General features: G+C 40.7%; 1 protein-coding gene across 1 annotated transcript in view; it reads left to right on the top strand.

Annotated features, from left to right (window-relative positions):
• LOC119511290 overlaps nucleotides 1-22,014 on the top strand; it is a 49,279-nt gene that overhangs the window by 563 nt on the left and 26,702 nt on the right. The window contains exon 3 of the mRNA XM_037805773.1: nucleotides 4,069-4,157. Coding sequence (XP_037661701.1) covers nucleotides 4,069-4,157 — 89 coding nt within the window. The remainder of the gene's footprint in view (nucleotides 1-4,068; nucleotides 4,158-22,014) is intronic.

Here is a 22,014-nt window from a genome sequence, read left to right as displayed (position 1 = left end):
GAGTGGAAAGAAATAGACCCATTAATAAATGAGAAGGGAAGGAAATGACTGCTTCAAGAATGTCTGGGGCCCCAGACTATTTTAAAAATATCTTTAGCAAGAAAACGAGAGAGGCCCCACATGAGTAACAGGGGATCAGTGTCAACCTGATGGCTCTAAGAGCTCAAGCTAAGTGAGGAAACCTGGGAAGCTGAGCTGGCAGGAGCCTGCTTGGCCCAGAGGGGAGACAGAAAGGTGCCGCCTTAAGAAACCATCTGTGGGGCTGGGTTCTTTCCTCAGGGGGGAGCATCACAGTCTGGTTGGAATCCTTTTACTAGCTCTGTGAGCTCCAGCAGTTTTCCTAAACTCTCCATATCAAAGTTTCTTCATTTGCTGAAGGAAGCTAAGGACAGTACCTTCCTGGGAGGGTTGAACAAGAGGCTAGGAAATGCTCACCAAATGGTGGCTGTTTGCATTTATAGTCTCTCATCTATCGATTCCCAAAGCCAAAAACCTCTGAAAACCAAAAGGTTTGGGGTAACTCATTTGGCAACAAAAGACTACTTCGATCTAAGGCAGAAGCTGAACTGAACTGCTGCTAGGCTACTTATTGCTTATACTTACTCCACTTAGAGGGAATATTCATTTGCTTAGCTGCAGAAATTAATGTGTTTGATTACGAGGTGCTGCTCCAGACCCACTGGTGGATGTTACCTCATATTCAGTGTATGGACAACATTTCTTCTCTGAAATCTAAAACATTCTGGAACATATTGGTTCCTAGGCTCCAGAGAAGAGTCTGTGGAGCTAGCTATACCATGGGGAATCTCAGCCCCAATCCTTATTGGGAGCAGCACAGCCTTCACAAAGAATTTTGACCTTATGGCCCAAGAAGAGGCTCAATCTTGGGGGGAATAAGTTCCCCCCAAATTCTGTGGAGCCTTGGAGCCACCAGCCCTGTTCGGAAAGATGGCAAGGGGGAGCCTAGTTTATTAACTGCTGATGTGGCTGTGCAGCAAGCATGATCTCTGAATTGCAAAATCCCAGCTGGAAGAGGGGAAACTGTAAAGTGATCACAATTGCTAGAGGTGTCAAAGTTCAGAAAATATATGAGTTTGATGGAAAGACGTTTCCAGAAGTCAGACTGACACTAGAGTTCATGGGATTTTTTTTCAAAGTATGTATGTGGGGGGGGGGGGGGTGATGCATTTATTCAATGCTAAGCTCTTTTTTCTATTGTGCTTTAATTTCAATCCTGTCTTAAGAAAAGATATTTGCTATGGATTCCAAGCTGAGATTTGAACATAAAGGTATATTAATTAAATAGCAAGCCTCTATGTCAACAGCTTTCACAGGACAAGGAGAAACTGAGAACACTGGAAATCTGGATATAAGATACTAGGAAGAATATGTTCTAACTGGATAGCCAGAATTTTGGGGGGTGAGGCAGGTGGGGGTGGCAAGGGGGGAGGTAACATGTAAAGCATGGAATTAGGGATAAAATTGTTAAAGAGGGAAAAGATGCATGTAAAGAGTTTAAAGAGAAGCAGGAGCATCACTTCTGGCTCACCTGGGACTTCTCATGGAAAGGAGAGTGGATTTGTGTGGACAGGTGTCTGTGTGCCACACACACTACTTATTGGTCCCACTCCATTCCTTGATGGAACGTCTCTCTCCACCTCCCCAGGAACACATGGGAAATGCCCATATTCCCAGCCACCATGGCCATGCTGAAGCTGGAAAACACTCTCACAATCCTGATGCATCTCAGCCTAGGGCACATGTAACCATTACCGAAGCTCGCTTTGCAGGGCTGTGTCCTGTTTCAGAGTTGTGGAGGTCACAACCTGCAGGAGGCTGGAGAGCACAGTGATTGAGGGCATGGCATGGCCCCCCCGAAGTCCCTGTGCTGGAATTTGAACCCCAGCTGTGTATGACCTTGGTCAAGTTATTTAGCATCCCTAGATTCTGTTTCCACATCTCTAAAATGGGGATGATAACAAGCGTACCTTACTCACAGGGCTTTTGTGAGGATTAATGAGATCATTGCTGTAGACATGAGCAGGGACAGGAGCCCTGTCCCACCTTGGTCTTTGAACCTGTCCTCCAAAGGCTGGTCAGAGACACAGCTAAGGGATTACTTAGCATGGCCTTTATCCCCCCTGGGGAACATGGGCACTGATTCCCAATTCTGAAAACAGTACTGAAATTACTTCAGTAAAATAAACATTAAGGATAAAAAAAAATAAGACCTAAGAATTAAGAGCTATGAGTGAGTAGACCCATGAAACACATAGCACATATTAATTAAAAATCTGAGGTTTCTTCACTTTGACCCTTATGACGATGCCATCCAGAGATAATTACATTGTTAAGTACCTCCTTGTGCCAGTCACTTGGCAAGCACTCTATGACACCATTGCCATTATGAATCCTAAAGGTAGATATTATGCCTCCTATAGAAGAGAAAACAGGCTCAGAGAGGTTAAGGAGGTCAGGAAATAGCAGAGCTGGGATTCAGATTTATGTATGTATGACTCCAAAGCCAGCAACTTGCTACGTGCCTTTCTCAGTCATTGTACTTTTTTTTAGGCTTATCTTAGTCATAATACAACATCAGTTGAGAATGCAAAACATAACCAGATTTTCTTTTTTTAAAAAATTATACTATGTCCTATTTGCTGATGTGAACTTTTGTAGTTCTTGTTCATTTATTCATGTATTCACTCACTTGCTCACTCATTTGGTGCTCTGTCTCTCTATCTACACACACTCACAGGAATAACTAGTACAGTTGCTACCCTTGAGGAATTTACAATGGAATCTGTTTTAAGTTTGCTGTGGCGTAATTTACTACAAAGTATAGATTCATGCATTTTCCCAGAAGATAAAAGCAAAAAGAAATATGGAAGCAAAGAAGAGGGGACATCTTCCTAGAGGAAAAGCCCATTGAATAAAAGGTTATTTAATGATTGTCACTTGAGATTGCCCTGCTATTTGTGAATTTCTCCATGTGCAGGATAGAGATGAGTTAACTTTCCATTTCTGATAACAAGGGAGTCAGAGTCTGGTCAGTGGCACCAAAGATCTTTTTAAACAGCCTCAGTATCATTAATGCACATTTTCTGAGCGCAGGCAGGACTGGGTTACCCAGCTGCCTGATGGAGGCCTGTGAAAACTGTCTACAAATATTTAAAGGGTGTAAGTGAAGACCTGATTGCTTTAAAACATCTTGGTACTAACTTGGTTTATTAAAGATGCAGAATGGTCTGCTGAGGCATTTCACAGCCCCATACTCCCAGAAGCTTTTTATTTGGGGCCCAGGAGGTGCAGCATAAACCAGGCAGGGAGTGGGACGTACTACTGAGTGGAAAGGACCTCTAAGGACAACATCAAGGAGGAAGAGATGAAACCCTGGAAGACTCTGGTCCAAGTGGATGGCCTCCACAAGGCCACCTGATGGATGATCACAATTTAATGGCATTCCAGAGCAGTGGGAAGTTTTCAGTAGCTCTCCAGTGAGGAGAGAGGAAAAACAGAACTACTTGAGTATTAGGAAGAACATGGAAGGAAGTGACTCAGACTCAGGGAAAGGAAGGGTTGACTGTCTGGCTTGCAGATAACCAGAGACCTCATTCCATTTGGGTCTGATGAGACCACCTTTCCTTTGTGTTCTTTGGAACTTCCCTGAAAGGGTGGAATGAGAAAAGAACGTGGACTTTCAAAGTAGTTAAATTATATTGTTTTTTTGGCAATTCTAGTGAAAGGGTCTGTATTACTTATTATGAAGTTATTAAAGTTTAAGTTTCTTGGAACACGTATGGATATCATTTATCCAGAGAGCAGTTAATGTGGATAATTGGATTTTGGAGATACACACTCTAATTTGGGGACAAGAGGGAGATGTTGCATAACAAAATGGAAACACGTGGAAAGGAATTGTGTTAAACCTGATCATCCAAGATGAAGGTCAACAGAATAGAACTTAGATTTTTAATGATCCGTAAATATCCTCAGAGAGATAGTAAATTGATGAGGCCATCAATAAGGAATAAATTGTGTAAGTAACTAAGCAATTATTTGTAACAGACCCCACCAACAACCGGGCAATCAGAGCAGACCAAAAATCTCTCTGCAGCAGATGCCATGAAGATGAAGAGAACTTCCCTATACCTTACGTAAGAGGCGGTTAATGACTTCTTTACAAATATTGAATAGTATAAGCTCTAAGCAATAGGCAAAATGTCTTAGTTCCATCCAAATGCTATAAATGAAGTTAAATGGGAACATACGGTTATTTAACATGTCTATAGCACTGTACATTTGCCAAAAGATTTATAATCACTTGTTACTTAATATTCATAACATCCCCCTAAAGAAGCATTTCCCATACTGGGACTGCAAAGCCCTGGGGGTGCTGGAGGAATTCCAAGAGGGTCATGGGGATTGGAGCTATAGTATTTCAAGCAGCTTTCTGATGGTGATGGAAAATTGAGGGCTAAAGGAGTGAGGCACAGAGGCCCCAGCACCCTGCATTCCCTGGGCAAGTCTCCATCTGAGACCCCCCTTGCCCTGCCTCGATCTTTCTCAGGACCAGGCTTGCTTTCCTACAGGAGTCCTAGGGTGCTGCCCATGCCCTTGTCTTCGTGGTAGCTGCCAGCACAGCCCCTGGAAAGCATGGCAGAGGAGAGAGAGCACAGGCTCTGGGGACCTGTGTTTGAATTCCGGCTCTGGTCCTTGCTAGCTGTATGACCTCAGCAAGTTTCTTAACCTTCTGAGCCTTAAGTGCTACATCTGCAGAATGGTGGATAATCACACTTGTTGTACAGCGCTGTTAGAAAGAGTGAATGAGATATACCCAATCGTAGGCACCAAATGATCAGTAGTTATTATATTCCCATTGTTTCTCTGGGTACTTTGATGCTTGGAAAATAAGTACAAGGATCTTTTCATTTGGAGGGCTGTCCTTTTACTCTCTGTGATGAAAATAGGGGATTCATGTAAGCATATCTTTAAATATCTATATATAATATAGATTTCTAAATATGTACGGTGCTTGAGGATCACTGCGGTCTTTTGTTTGTGAGCATCGCTGACCTAAAGGGAAGTGTTATGTAATCACAGTTGAAGAAAACTGAGAGTGTGAGAACTTCAGTTACTCTGCAGTGATTAAAAAGTTCATTAGTCAGTCTGTTGGCGAGGCAGGGAGAGGAGAGAGATTTCCTTGTGTGCAGCCCTGGGGCTGCCAATCTCTATCAGCTAAGGAGAAGAAAAACTAAAAGTTGCTTCTCACCTGTGTAATCTTATGTTTAATGAGAACCACACAAATTTCTTGCAAACAGCTGATTCAGAAAGATCTCACCTAATTTAAAGATGAGTAATCAAAAAGGAACCAGCACAGTCTCCATACATGCAAAAAGGATGAAAGAATCAAGAAAAACAAATTAGAAAAATATTTCCACAAAATAGATGAAATTTATGACCCAACATATTGCCATGAGTTAAAAAAGAAAACAAAACTTAATGAAGCAGTCACCTCTGAAAAAACAAGAGCTCAAAAAACAGATAATACAATAGTTCAGGAAATATTCAGCAAGACAGCAGGAAGTGAAACAGGAACTGGCAGAATTTAGCAAAGAAGACTACTTAGAGATGAAGGACTATACTGGAAGCAACAGAAGGGAGATGGAATCTGCTGGAAAGAAGCCAAATGCCCATAGGACGGAATGAGAAAAATGGAAGAAATTAAAAGGAAATAAAGTTTATAAATGTTAGAAGTAGGATAAGGACATAAACTATACCTGTTTTTTTGTATTCTTGGAAAGAAAACCAAGCAAAAGCATGGAATAGGAATAATATATTAATAAACTTTAAAAACTTTCCATATATGAAAGACTCAATATACAGACTGAAAGGGGTGACTCTGTGGCAGGAAAAATTCACACAAAATTATCAATATTGAGACATACCTAGAAAAGTTATTTGACTTTAAAGACACAAAAGAATCCTTTCAACTTTTTGGCAACAAGATCTTGAAAATATTGGCTTGGTCTCAGGCTTCACCACAGCAACACATGGCACTAAGAGAGATGTGAGCAATGTCTACAAAATATAAGCAAAGAATTTTTTACCCAGCCAAACCATTTTCAAGTAAAAAAGCAGAAGCAAACCTTTTTGGACATACAAAAACTGAGGAAAATTTAAGGTCCCCATATGAGACTTTAATTCCCATCCATTTTGCAATGAACATAATATGATGTAATTAATGAAATCAATTTTAATTGAAATATATGGAAATCTATACCTTGAAAACAGAATCTACTTTTCCAACTACTCTTGGAATAGTCATAAAAATTGACCATACACAGGGCCACAAAGAAAAATTCAATAAATTCCAAAAATTAAAATGAGTACAGAAAAGTTTCTCTGATCAGAAAGCAATTCATCTAGAATGTAAACATAAAACTAGGGGAAAAAAAGAAAAAAATCTGCCATCTAGAAATGCTAAAATACTCTTTCTTGAAGCTCTACCATCATGGATATATTTGAATAATAACTGGAAAATGAAAATAGTTAAATAATATCAAAACCTATGGGACAGCACCAAAGCAAAGCACTGAAGAAAATTTAAAGGTTTAATATTAATATTAATATAATAGAAATAAAACACCAATGTATAAATTTGACCAAACAGTGAAAATTTATGTAAATGTAGAAGACAACAACTTTAAAGTGCAATTGAAAAACAAAAGAAGATTTGAAGAAATGGAAAGGCATACCTTATTCTTGAACAGGAAGACTTACAGAAAAAAAATTCTCCCTAAAGAAATCTGTAACTGTAATGTAAAGCCATTAAAAATACAAGATTTTTTTAAAAAAACTAGATAAACCATTTCTCAAGCTTAAAAGAAAAATCAGCAGGCATTAATCTATTTCTGGTAAGAACAGGCTAGGTTATTTAGACCAAACCTTCTACCCAAAACAACTAAAATTTGAATAGAACATTAAATAAAATTATTCTTACAAGCACTAAAAAAACTGACAAGATAATAAAGATCTACCGAGTTATGCATCTTTGCCATGAACACATCTGATGGTCCCGGGAAAACGGAGTTATAAAACCAAGCTATGGTTTTGATAGAATCTTAGGATGAAGTAGACAGACATCAAAGGCCAAGGCTCAGCCAAGGTAGGGGAGCTGTCACAGGAGACCCTCCCTCAACATTAAGCTGTGATTCCCAGGGCTTTGCCCTCAGGGTAAGGGTGAACCAGAGGTAACCCCGCTCCCCTTCTCCATATTACCAGGGGACTGTGGGAGAGTTGCCTTGATACTAAGCAAAGCATCAGAAAGAAAGGAAAACTTGTCCTGATGGGATGTTGCTATTGAACCATTGGACAGTATTTGCACATATTTGCAGCCCAAATGCATGTCACTGGGCTGGGCCAAGAAACTTCAATGTAATTTAAAATGGTACCAAACTGTACTGTTACCAAGAACCTGGCAGAAGCAAACTAATAATCTCTGAAGGCAGGTACTTTCATCCTAGGCCTCATGGAGTTTGTACAAATGATTTTCAAGGGCAGAAAGCAGTGTAGTTAAAGACCACCAAACACACCTGAAAGCAAGGCACCATTAGTGGGTGCCAGCAAAACTAAACAGGCAGCAGAGGAGATGCACACAACTTTAACTGTTTGATTTATCAGACTCAGACTATAAACAGCTATGCTAACTTGGTTTAAATAAATGAAGATAAGCTTTAATATGTCTGCAAGGGACAGGAAGCAGTAAAAAGTGACATGGCAGGTTTGAGAAAGACCTAATAGAACTTCTAGAAATGAAGAATACATTGTCTTAGTTTGCCATGCTGCTACGACGAATACCCCACAATGGGCTGCCTTCAATAGTAAGCGTTTATTGTCTCTTGAATTTGAAGTCCAAAATCAAGGCGTTAACAGGGCTTGCTTCCTCCCTGAAGTCAGTATTCAGGTGCTGGCTTAGCCACAATCTTTCGGGGTCCTTGGCTTGTGTCTCTGCCTCCCGTCACATGGTGATCTCTTTCTCCTTGTGTCTGCTCTTCTGGTTTCCTGCTGACTTCCACCTTCTGACTCCCCCTCGTGGCTTTCTCCGACTTCTTCTTTCCAGTTTCTTCCCTTCATAAGATCTCCCATAATAAGGATTAAGACTCATCCTGACTCAATTACCACAACTTAACTAAAACTAGCATCTTCAAAAGATTCTAGTTACAAATAAATTCACACCCACAGGAATGTGGATTAAGATTAAGATTAAGAACATGTCTTTAGAGGGGGTACATAATCCATCAGCCATTACAGAAACTGAAATTAAACACCCAATGGATGGTTTTGGCAGCAGATTAGACACAGTGGAAGAAAGAATTAGAGGACTGATTTGTAAAATTTACAAATAAATTTTACAGAATTGTAGTGCACAGGCAAAGAAATGGAAATTATGAAAGAGAGGTTAAGATGTGGAGGATGGAGAGGTAAGGAAAGTCTACCAAAAAGTAAGTGACATTTCAGAGAGACAGAAGAGAATAGTAAGAGAATAGAATGGGGCAGCAGATTGACTATTATCTGTATTTAAGATAATATATCTTAAAGTCAGATAAATGAACATAAATTCACAAGACATTGTAAAAAAACTGCAGAATATTACAAAGATAAACAGCCAGAGTTGGAGTGGGGGATGATTAATGAGTTAGAGTGATCCTAGCAGGTGTCAAACTACATTGTAAAGTAATAGCAATTAATTACCTCATGGTATTGGTACATGAATAAATAGATAGATCCATGTATTAGGATAAAAACTCCAGAAATAAATCAAAGGTATATGGAAATTTAGTATTTGACAAAAGTAGACAGCTCAAATCAGTAGGGAAAAGGTGGCTTATTCAATAAATGATACTGAAATATATTGGCCTCTGGGAAAAATTATATACTTGGATTCTGACCTCACACATTACTCCAGTTAAATTCTAAATGGAGCCAAGATTTAGGAGGGGGAAAAAACATGGAAAAGTGCTAGAAGATGAAATAGAATATATTTTTAAATTAAACTCACAGTAGCAAAGATATATCCATGTACAACAACAACAACAACAAAAAACTGAGAAACCATAAAAGAATATATTGGTAACTCTTCTACCCTAAAAAAAATGTAAGAAGGTTGCATTGCACAACAATATCAACAATAAAGAAAAAATAATGGATCAGGACAAGCAGGTGCAGCTCATGTCACTGATGAGACAAATTTTCCTTAATGTGTGAAGAACTTGTACAAATCAATGTGAAAATAATCATCCAATATAAAATGGGCAAAACATCTAAAATACTTCACCTCCAAAAAATTAAATAAATAAAAATGGCTTTTGTATTAGGGTTCTCTGGAGAAACAGAACTGACAGGATATATATAATATATACATAACATATAAATTATATATATAAAAAATTTATTATAGGGATTGGCTCACATGACCATGGGGATTGGCAAATCTGAATTCTGTAGGACAGGCTGCAAGCTGGAATCTCTGATGAAATTAAAGTCATATTCCCAGGAGAAGCTGACTAACTGAAGAAAAGGCAGAAATGTTTCTTTCTGACTTCTGAAATCCTCAGTTCTGGCTTTAAGACCTCTAAATGACTGGATGAAGAGGCTCCTCTCATGCTGAGGGTAATTTCCTTTGTTGATTGTAAATGCAATCAATTGTAGATGCAATCAACTGACTAATTATATAAATCCATCTATGAAATACCCTCACAGTAAAATCAGGCCAGTGCTTGCTTGAGCAAACAACTGGACACCATAACCTAGCCAAGCTGACACCTGAAATCAACCATCATAACTTTTAAACAGGTGAAAAGATGTTTAACTCAATTCATAAAAAGAGAAATGCAAATTTAAACTAAAATGTAATATTACTTTTCATTGGCAAAGATGAAGACAGTTGCTAGTACCTTGTGTTAGCAAGGATGTAAGGAAACAGGTTCTCTCGTACATGGCTGGTGACAATGTAACATGGTACATTCTTCTTGGAGAGCATTTGGTTCTATACATCATACTTTTAAATTGCAAGCCCTTTGATATAGAAGTTTTACTTCTAGGAATGTATCTTACAGATATATTCACAAACATATGAAATGGAGTGTTCAAGTTTATTCATTACAACATTGTAAAAACAAAACCTTGGAAATAACCTAATTTCTGTCTACAGAGGACTTACTGAATACATTGTTACATCTTTGCAATGGACTATTGTGTACTGTCAAAAACTGATGCAGATCTATAAAATAGCATGGAATGAACATCAAGATTTATTGCTAGGTGACTAAATCAAGGTGCATAAAGGTAAGAATACTCTGCTACCTTATATGGACAACATATACATATTTCTTTTATTTTCATTAGACTATCTGTGGAAGCATAAACAAGAACTTGGTACTTTGGGTACTCCTGGCCTAAGGGCAGGTGTGGGAGAGTTACTTTTAGCTTTGGAATGTTTTAGCATGCACCTATATCAGCTCTACCATTACTGAATCTATTGGCTTTGGGCCCTTTTCTGTTCACCCACTGTGCCAGTTTAAATGTATTATGTCCCCCAAAATGCCATGTTCTTTAATGCAATCTTGTGGGGGCAGACGTACTAGTGTTGATTAGGTTGGAATCTTTTGATTGAGTGTTTCCACGGAGATGTGACTCAATCAGCTGTTGGCAAAATGTTTGATTAAACTATTTCCAGGGAGATATGGACCTTACCCAGTCAGGGTGGGTCTTGATTTAATCACTGGAGTCCTATAAAAGAGCTTACAACAGAAAGACCACAGAGCAGCCGAGAGAGACATTTTGGAGATGGCCACTAAGCAGACTTTTGCTGACACTTTGGAGATGCTAGCCCAGGGTTTGCTCCGCAGAAGCTAAGAGAGGACAAAACGCCCCAAGAGCAACATTTTGAAGAATGCACAGGAGCTGAGAGAGAAGCTGGAACACAGACACCAGCCATGTGCCTTCCCAGCTAACAGGGGTTTTCCAGACGCCATATGCCTTCCTTCGGTGAAGGTATTACTTGTGTCGATGCCTTAATTTGGACATTTCTATGGCCTTCAGACTATAAATCTGTAATCAAATAAACCCCCTTTATAAAAGGTGTGGCAACCCATGGCCTGAGCAAAACAGGCCTGCAGATCTTTGGTGCACAGCAGTCTGCATGACCTAGGCAGCTAAATGTTTAACCTATTGTCTTTCTAAGCCAGTAAAGGGAAAAAGGGTAAACTGACCTTAAAATGTAACTTTATGCAAGCAGGCAGGAAGTGAGAGGCTCTTAGTCTCACAAAATAAGCAAAATGTAATTATGCAAGTGTTATTCTAGTCCTTCCTGCACCCCTCCCCCAGGTCAAAGTAACCTGTTCCTGCATCTATGCTCCCCCCACCCTTGGAAGGGCCTTTGTCTTAAACCCGTATAAAAGGCTTTCTGCCCTTTTTGCATTGCTTGGTCGTCTTTTCCTGTGAATGCGATGCCTGCCTGGCCTCAGAGAACTGTTATGATCTCTCCACGACTTCTCACCCTGTAAGTAAGCCCTGAATGAAGGTTCATGTATCAGGAAATGCCAGTTGTCTTCTTTGGCCTCTGGACTGGCATGGCCCTCTTGGGCTGCGACAAGAGGCAATCCATTTCTGGTATTTTGCATAATGGCAGCATTTGCAAACTGGAACACCCACTCATACCTCCAACCTTCTCTTCTACCAAAAACTAAAATCAAAGGCAGAAATATGTATTGCCGAAGATGGAATATGGGGAATGAGATGGGAACAGACAGAAGAATGTAAAGTCTTTCTAAAATCAAACACAGTAATGATCCATCTGCAGCAATGTTCTGAAACAAGTAAACTTTGTTGAGAGCTATCACAGAGCAGTATTTTGTTCTAATTTCTACACTGTTTACACACCTATACAAAATATTGCCATGATGTATGGGGAAAAGGGCTTCAAAGTACCAGAAGAGACTTCTCAACTCACTTTGGAGTCACCCAAACTAGAATGTGCCCCATTCTGTGAAGAGAGCCACTTACCAACAGTCTCTGTGGCCACCGGGGGCTTCAGTGCAATCGTCATCTGCAACTACACAGTGCTAGTACACATACTTGATGATACCAAAAAAGTTTTGTTTGCGTGTTTTAACTTCAGACATAAGGACAGCAAAATTTGATGGTTGAGAAAATTTGAACTCATATTATAAAAGGATTGTTTATTGACAAGTTAATTTAAGAATCTGTCTACAGAAATAATATTATGGAAAAATATTTATCTATGTTTCTATTTGTTACTACATGGATCTTTGCAAATGCTTGCTCTTCAGGAAGTGTGACCTCCCCTCAGTGGTGGCAAAAGTCCTATTGCATCTATCTGTTGGAAAAGTTCTTTTCATTTTTGGAGGGGAGAGATCAGTTTCCAATTTTAGCACTGCCTGAGAAGAATCCAAGTTATTTGGCTTGTTTGTTTTTTTGTTTATAATCATAGCTTCTCTTGAGACACAAGAAAAGAGTCAGTCATCTCCCAACCTTGACTCCTCAGGGAAAAGGCATCTGGGGCAGCACACCAGCCAGCACCCAGCAGCCCTCAGTGATCATTTGCTGAGTGTTGAACTGGAGATAAAATGTGGCCCCTGCCTACTCCGTGTATGTGTGTTTTCTGACTTACCATCCTTGTCTACTCTACACAAAACACTTGTGCTAATCTTCATGCCTCTCACACATGGGAGAAAACTTCCAATGATCCCGTCTGGCTCACTGCCTAATTGTACAAACAGTACCAGGAAACAGTTCTAGGTTTCCAAGGTCAAAAGGAATGAGGGGAGATGGAAAAAGATGGCAGCAGAGAGGAATGGAAGCTAGTTTGTCCCCCTGGAACAATTAATAAACAACCAGGAACAACTAGTAAACAATCTGGAATAACTGTGGGAGGGGGAGACAAATGTGACAGTCCACTCATCATACACCAGCCTGAATTGGGAGGAATGCCCGAGATCACAGCATAAAATCTGTAAGTAAAAACTGCGGATCCAAGCCAGGAGCCCCCTTCCTCCACAGCCTGAACCGCAAAGCCTCACAGTGCTAGAGAGTAGCTCTCTCTGAGCAAGTGAATATAGTTCAGCTGAGCCCCAACTGAGGTTTTAATTAACAAATCGGACTGCTCAATACAATCTACAAATCCCCAACAAGCAGACAGATGCTTTTGGTGATGACTGATCTAGGAGAGCCGGAGGGTGGCCACGGACTGGCCCTAAAGGGAGCTTTCTGTCCCTTTTGCAGCCATTTTCAGTTCCCAGTGCTCTGACCAGACAAGGGTGGAGATAGCACAGGCAGAGAGTCTATTCAAATGTAAATGACCTTTCCCTAAGGGGTGTATTTTCTCTAAAAAGAAGAAGGTGGTACCAAGCTCTACTACCTGCTTTCCATTCAGAATCGCTCCCCAGAGCCTGGGGGAAAACAGCCACGGGCCACACCTCCTTACACCAGTCTGTAGCTACAGGCTGACAGGTGCCACCTGCTGGGCAGAAAAGCACAGTGACATAAGGCCTCACAGGGTGCATCAATCTTCTAAGAAAAACCCTCAGGGAGATGTGATACTATTGCCTCCTGCTGAGACCTGAGCCCGTTCTGGTCTGGGAAAACCTGATTGGGGTAACCAAGGAAATCAGATGCCTAGACAACAGAAAACTACAACCTATACTAAGAAAAATGAAGTTATGGCCCAGTCAAAGGAACAAACTTACACTTCACCTGAGATACAGGAACTTAAACAACTAATACTAAATCAATTCAAAAAGTTTAGGGAAGATATGGCAATGGAGATGAAGCGTTTAATGAAAACACTGGGCATACATAAGGAATAAATCTAAAGTTCGAAAAAACAACTGGCCGAACCTATGGAAATGAAAGGCACAACAAAAGAGATGAAAGACACAATGGAAACATACAACAGAAGATCTCAAGCAGCAGAAGAAAACACTCAGGAATTGGAGAACAATGCACCTGAAAGCCTACATGCAAAAGAACAGATAGAGAAAAGAATGGAAAAATATGAGCAACATCTCTGGGAACTTAAGGACAAAACAAAATGCAGGAATGTACATGTCATTGGTGTCCTAGAAGGAGAAGAGAAGGGAAAAGGGGCAGAAGCAATAATAGAGGAAATAATCAATGAAAATTTCCCATCTCTTATGAAAGACATAAAATTACAGATCCAAGACGCACAGCTTACCCCAAACAGAATAGATCTGAATAGGCCTATGCCAAAGACACTTAATAATCAGATTATCAAATGGCAAAGATAAAAAGAGAATCCTGAAAGCAGCAAGAGAAAAGCGACCCATCACATACAAAGGAAGCCTGATAAGACTATGTGCAGATTTCTCAATAGAAACCATGAAGGCAAGAAGGAAGTGGGGTGATATATTTAAGATACTGAAAGAGAAAAACCCCCAGCCAAGAATCCTATATCCGGCAAAACTGTCCTTCAAATATGAGGGAGAGCTTAAAATATTCTGTGACAAACAGACAATGACAGAGTTTGTGAACAAGATACCTGCTCTACAGGAAACACTAAAGGAAGCAATGCAGACAGAAAGGAAAAGACAGGAGTGAGAGGTTTGGAAAACAATTTTGGGAGATAGCACAGCATTGTAAATACACTGAACAAAGATGACTGTGAATATGGTTGAAAGAGTAAGGTTAGGAGCATGTGGGATGCCAGAACAAAGACAAAAGATAAAGACTGGGACTGTATAACTCAGTGAAACCTAGGGGGCTCAACAATTGTAATAAAAGGTACAAATATGTTTTTACATGAGGTAGAACAAATGAATGTCAACATTGCATGGTGTTAAAAATAGGGTGTGATTCAGGGGAAAATACAATCAATGGAAACTAGAGACTATAATTAACAGAAACATGGTATTATGCTTCCTTTAAAATAACACAGGCAGTATACCAAAGGTAAAAGCATATGGGGGGGGGGCACATAGGGGAAGGGTATGGGACTCCATTGGTGATGTTGTCTGACTCTTTATTCTACTTTAGCTGAATGCTATCTTTCCTTTTGTTGCTTTCTAGCTGCCATGTTTTTTTTTGTTTGCTTGTTTCTCTTTCTTTTTTCTTTTTCTTTTGTCTCTCTACCTACTTTGATTCTTCCTCCTTCTTCGTGGAAAAAATGGAGATGTCCTTATATAGACAGTGGCAATGGTACTGAATACGTAAATACATGACTATACAGGGAACCAACGATTGTTTACTTAGAATGGAATGTATGGTGTGTGAACAAAACCATCTTAAAAAAAATGGGTTGATGAAGAAACCCTGAGGGCACTATACTGAGTGAAATCAGATACTGCATGGTCTCACTGATATGAACTAATTATAATATGTAAACTCATAGACATGAAATACAAGTTACCAGGATATAGAACGAGGCTAAAGAATGGGGAGCAGTTGCTTATTATGGGCAAAATGTTCAACTAGGGTGAACTTAAACGTTTGGAAATGGACAGAAGTGATGGGAGCACGTTGTAAGAGTAACTAACAGTGCTGAATGGTGTGTGAAGGTGGTGGAAATGGTAAACTCAGAGTCACGTATGTCACCAGAAGGAAAGTTGGAGGTTAAAAGATGGGAATGTATAAAACAGTTAATCTTGTGGTGGACAATGTCCGTGATTAACTGTACAAATATTAGAAATCCCTCTCATGAACTAGAACAAATGTATGACACTATAACTAGAAGTTAATAATACAGGGGCATATAGGAAAAAAATATATGCCTATTGCAAACTACATACTACAGTTACTAGTATTTTAACATTCTTTCATCAACAGTAACAAATGTACTATACCAAAACTATGAATCAATAACGGAGAGCGGTTGATTAGGGGTATGGGAGGATTGGAGTTTCTTTTTTTTTTCTTTATTTCTTTCCTGGAGCAATGAAAATGTTCTAAAAATTAAAAAAATTAATTGTGATGGATGCACAGCTGTGTGATGGTACCATGGGCAACTGATTGTACACTTTGGATCTTTGGATAGTTGTATGGTATGTGAACAATCTCAATAAAAACTAAAAAAATTAAATAAATAAATAAATAAATAAAATGAAATGAAATGAAATAAAAATTAAAAAAGGAGTGAGGGGAGTAGAGAGGAGCTTCTGTTTATTTTATTTTCATGTATTGAACATTCTGTTACTTTTTGCTTAACGTATAAAGTCCCCAGAAGACAACAGAAGTACTCCACTATTTTTCCAGACTCATTTCCTGAATTCCTATTCTATTCTAACACAACTGACTATATGCTTTTCCCCAAACTAAGTCTATACTTTCAAACCTCTCAGGATTTTTTTTTTTTTTTTGTATTAAGTCTTCTGTTCAGAATTCCTTTCTCACATCTTTTCACCTGATCTCCTATTCATACCTCAAAGATCAGCTCAAATGTTAATTTACCATTTCTGTCGGGTCTCCTCTCATGTTATCTCACAGCAGAATAATTTGTTGGGTTTTTTGGTCTTTGTACAAACAGTGTACATGTTTATATAACTGTGAATGCACCATACTGTTTATTTCAGCTGGCTTCCGTACCAGATTGTAAAATTTGAGGGCAGGGACACCTACTTGATAAGTGAGAGAAATATTCCTCTTGTGAGGCATTGTGCTGGGCACTGGAGCAGCAGTGAATGAACATGAACTTACCTCCATGAAATCTGAAATACGGTGGGGAAGACAGATACTCAGCAAATTAATTGAATATTTAAGCACGGTTGTGATAAGAATGTCAAATGGAAAATATAGACTGCTATGAAAGTAAGGGACAAGGGAATCCACCTGCTCCTGAAGAGACGGAGACAACTTCCCTGGAGAAGAGACCTTTAAACCAAGAAACAAGGCTCAGCCAGGTGTAGAATGGGGGTGGGGTGGGGTGGAGAATATTGTAGGAGAGGGAATATCACATGAGGAAGACTTGTGATAAGAAAGAGGTTGGAATAGCTGAAGACCAGAAATGACAGAAAACCAACCAACATACAAACAAAGCAGTGTGTTTCGATCAAGTTGGGTAGGGGGAGACTGGTGTGAGATGCTGCTGCAAATACCCTATAAGTGACTGCTGGATGGCTTTACGAATGGAGGATTTACTTGCTTAACTTGGAAGGAATCGCCATATCATTCCACTGTGTACTTCTTTGTGTTCCTTGAGTGGAGCACTGACCTGGATTCGTGTGGCAAAGCTTTTGTCCTTGCCATATTGCCTGAGATAGACTCACACACACACACACAAAAATCCTGATAGAAATAAATGATTCATGCTCAACACCTTCCAGAAAGACTCCAATTTCATTATGTGTTATTTTGAGAGTCCAGCAACTTGTACAAATGACTAACAGCCCTGCAAAGTGTGATTTTTCAGGACATGACCTCAATGCCTGGGTGAAACAGCCCAAATTGAGTAAGAGCATTTTACTGTACCTGAAACTCTGGGATCAAGTGTCAGTCATATGGATGTGAGCTGGAGCAAAGGAAATATTGAAACAATATGCTCAGCTCTAGTCTGAGTAATTCATTCATTCACTGGCAGCTTTTAGGTGGCTACTTTGAGGTGTGTGTGGGGGGGGTCATTTTGTATAGCTTGTGTTTGGAGGAACTTTTGCAGAAGTCCTGTAGCTTTCCCTACACTAGAGTCTTTTGAGAATTGCAAGGAGAAATGGAGTTGAGTGAGCTGGTTTGTTCAAACAAGCCATCCCCATGTTCAAGAAGCCACGTGTGCATGGTGCTATTGACAAAAATGAGTCACTGAGGGAGGTGTGTAAATGGATGTAAAAGGAGAGAGAAGCCTAAAAATAACAGTTCCACTGAAGGGTGGGGCTAGAGACGGAGGTTGTGTCACACTTGGCTGCTGTTCCTGAAAATATCCCAGTGAAAAATGGAAAGTGGAATGGTAGCTGTCGATACCTGGCTCTATGTGAGAGGTACAGAACTAGAGATGGTTCTGGCTGGGTTCTGCCTTCAGGACAGATGAAGTTGGTATCCACCTAAGTGGGGATTTCTGGACCCATGAAGGCCTTCTGATCCCTTATTCCCTATATAAGCTATGCCTGAAATTCTAAGTTTAGAGCCCATTCCTTTAGCTAAAGACTTTGATCCTCAATAAATCAGAACAGCACATTCTGCTATTATCAATTATACATTCAAAGGTCGTTGGAGCTCCAAGGATGTTTAGACTTTGTTTTCTTTTTTCTCTTTTTTTTCAAACAGGGACTTGTTTGTCCTGTTTTCTGTTCCATTCTTAGTGTCTAGCACAGAGTAGGGGCTAAATAAATATTTTTTTTGAGGAAAATGGAAAGAATGTATCTAAATTAGCCCTCTTAATTTGCAGGCAGGGAAACTGAACAGAAACAGAAAGTTGCCCAGAGTCTTGCAACCAGTAAAATTTCCCAACTCCTCACCCAGTGCTCTCTCCTCTCCAATAAGCTACCACTATGACTCAGTAGGACTAGAAGGGAAAACTCATTTTGTTGAAGGGCAAGGAGACCAAACATGAGGACACGGGCTACTAGACTGGGAGTACTACATGGTGAAGCTCTTTGGGGGACAAAGGATGGTGACCTTACACATTGGAGGGGGTAGGGAAGACCAAGTTTGCCTTCCTCCCAGGCCCACCAAGGGCTGCTGAGCAAAGCCTTCAGAGCACAGAGGTGTGTCTGTTCGCCTAAATTTGTTTTTAATAAAGCCTTGGAGAAAAGCAAGTGTTCCTAGAGCTGCAGGGGACGTCTCTTCGACTACTTGGGACCGTAACTTTACAATATGCAGACAGTTCTCTGCTTGTTAGCACGGATGGCATGTGTGCATTTGGGTGTTTTGTTTTGTTTTATTTTTTAATAATCAGACAATAGTTTACATCTGGGCATTGGCAAGGAGCCAAAGACCAGCATCCAAACAAAGAGGAAAAAAACCAGACTGGCAAGTGGGCCTGCTGGGAAAGAAAATCCAGATACTTGGCCTTCAGTCCCCATGGATGAAAGGATTTAAAGTTCACTGTGGGGGAAGGAGAAGAGGGAGGGGCCTTTAATCAATCATCAGTGGATGCTAAATGAAGAAACGATCATTTTCAAAGCAGTTTGCATTTTGTCTCACATTTTGTTATCTCAAAAATCTCTAAAGTGGAGGGCAGCTGAGAGATGGGGCAGCAGAGGAAGGCCTGGGGCTGGGGGGTGGAGTGGACGGCGAGACGCTGAGGGCAGGGATGCCCGGGCCTCCCGTCACATGCCGTGAAGCACTGACGAGGGAGCAGAGCCGTACCTGGCTTGCTGTCAGAGACCCAGAATGGATGGATTCTATTTCTGTTCCCAGCCAAAGGGAGGGCAGGCTTTGGCGTTTGAGTCATTAAAGACTATTCCTAAATGAGGGCCCTGAGCCCACGGGTCTGATGCATAAGCGGGTTTACACATTCAGTGTGAGAACAGCACCAGATGTTTGACGGGAGGTTTATGTTGAGTCAGTCAGCCAAGTCTGTGTATTTGGCCAGAGAGTTAAAAATTATTTGAAAAGATCTGCTTCTTTGATCGAGCTGCTGACTGGAAAACCCACTCAAAGGGATCAATTTATCTATACGTGACAGCCAGGGCAGGTTTTGGAAACTGGTGCTCAAGTGGCTCGTAGGATTTTACTGTAGATGTCGTGAGGCCCCATCACCTGAAGCAGGGGTGAGGTTGGTTAGGGAATATCAATAAAATGGAAGCAGTGTGGATTACTACTATTTTTTTTTTAATTTAAATTTAAAAAATAATTTTAAAAATTAATTTCATTGGTTTAACTGATGTTGAGGACATTAACGAGTCTGTGAGGTGTATTTATTTTGAATCCAAGTTGTAAAGCACAGACATCTGAACCAACAGAACCACACAAACTTCAGGGATGCAGAGTTAAAGAACAAAACAAAACAAAACAAAACACCAAAAAACAGCTTAAAATAAGAACACATTCTAAACAAATAATAAGGCTATACTTGTTAGTACTAGTAATGGTAAATGATGATGATGACAGAGCAAGAGTAAAGAATAAAGGAAGCAGAAAAAAATAAAGACAACTCTGACAGCAAAATTAGTCAGTCTTCTTATCAGACATTTACATGTTAAAACTGCTTGACATAACCCAGCAGGAAATTGAACAAGTGATTCTATGTCCAGACTTGGAAACAAAAATAACTGCTCAGGGCCTACACACATTAGTTTGTTCAAACTTCACGCTGATAAAAGTCTCTTTGGCTAGAGCTGTAGTGTGCACTTATAAGACCAGAGGGAGAGGCTGAAGGATGATTGACACTGAAACAATTGGAAATGTATAATACAGGAAAACACATTTGATGGAAGTTTTAGCTGTTACATGGTACCCATGGAGATGATGCAGAGTAGGAGATACTGCTTATGACTTAGCATCTTTCATGGTAAAGGAAAAAGGAAACTGCTCCACTACCTCTGCAAAACATGTTCAGCCTCTTAATTAGGCTACCACCACCCTATATCCAACACACACACACACATATACTCTCTTTCTCACGCTCACATACAGGTACTTCAAATTCTTGTTTTTAAATTTCTACCCGTTCCAGTATTTCTTAGTGTTTCCCCAAGAATGAGAATGGATTTGCAGTTTCTGACTTAAAGCTTAGGGACAAGCAGACCAGACATTCAGCCTGTTGAACCCTCAGGCCGAGACCCCATCCATCCGGCAGCCGCATTAAACAGTCTTTCCAAACAGTCTCGCTCTGGTCTCCAAGAGTTCCCTTGCATACCACATGCATGTTCTATTTATATGTTTCTTTGTCCTGAACAAGATTTGGCCCCATTGTGTGGGAGCAACACCAGAAAAGAAAAACAAAATCCATCCACTGAGAGAAAGTGGATATTGTGAGAGTTTGGAGCAATTTACATACTTTGCTCATTCCATTTTCTGGTGATGTCAGAGTCAAGAATATGCCTTTTAAAAATCACACACACACACACACACACACACAGACACACACATTAAAAAATGCTTGGGCTCACCAGCTCTGTCCATCAAGTGGGCTGTCATTAAAAGGAGAAATGTAAACACTCCCTTGCCTGTCCCTCTGCCCCTTCCATTTCCCTCATCGGCCCCCTAAAGAACCTAACAAATCAGCCCAGGCTCCATTTGAATGGAATTAAGGGCCTGTCTGCAGAAGGGCGAGGGGTATTAATGGAGATGAGGCAGGGGGAGGACATGGGAGGGGAGGTGGGAGAGCTGGGCTTGAGTCTGGGCGACTGGCTCCAGTGTTTTATGGAGGCAGGGAGAAGGGCGGCTGACACTTTACAGATTGGGTGTAACTTCAGGGAATTTGGCATTTCTGTCACAGGGCTCCTGCTGCCCTGCTAAGCACTTTCTTTCCCCCTGCTGGTAAAAGTGCCGGAGAAAAGGGTTAAATAAATGTTTGTGATATGATAAGGTGCTTGTTTATTCAAGGAATGACAGATTATTGGCTCCAAAGGCAGCCCTGAAAAATAGTACAAAGGAACTCACGGATGATGTGATTTCCTCCTAAGATTCTGCCCTTTCCTAGGAACAGTCTGCTCTGGGAACTGAGAAGGACGCTTCCCCTCAGTCCCGGATGGAAAGCATTGGCACGGAGGGTCGGAGCCCAGAAGCCCAGGGAACTGGGGTGGCTTGTCTTGGGGGGTCGCTTTTCCTGGGAGAGGATCTCCCTCCTTGCCCTCATGCTGGCCCAACGCTAGCATCCCACGAGCATCACTCAGGTCCCAGGTCCCGGCAAGGCTGAGGGGCAAGCGGCCTCCCCGCAGCTTCTCAGAGCCTGGGAAAAGGATTTTCTCGCTCAGGAGGGGACAGTTCTTCCCCAGGAAATCCGATGTGGCAGGCTTTCTCCAGGCACAGACCGCCCTGTCCATCCATGAACATTCTGACCTCCCCCCATGAACAGACGTCCACAGGTTCACACGCACACACACA

The sequence above is a fragment of the Choloepus didactylus genome, chromosome 16, assembly GCF_015220235.1.
Source record: "Choloepus didactylus isolate mChoDid1 chromosome 16, mChoDid1.pri, whole genome shotgun sequence".
Classification (NCBI taxonomy): domain Eukaryota; kingdom Metazoa; phylum Chordata; class Mammalia; order Pilosa; family Megalonychidae; genus Choloepus; species Choloepus didactylus.
The sequence above is the reverse complement of the archived record's forward strand: the minus strand, read 5'-3'. Positions and strand labels throughout refer to the sequence as shown.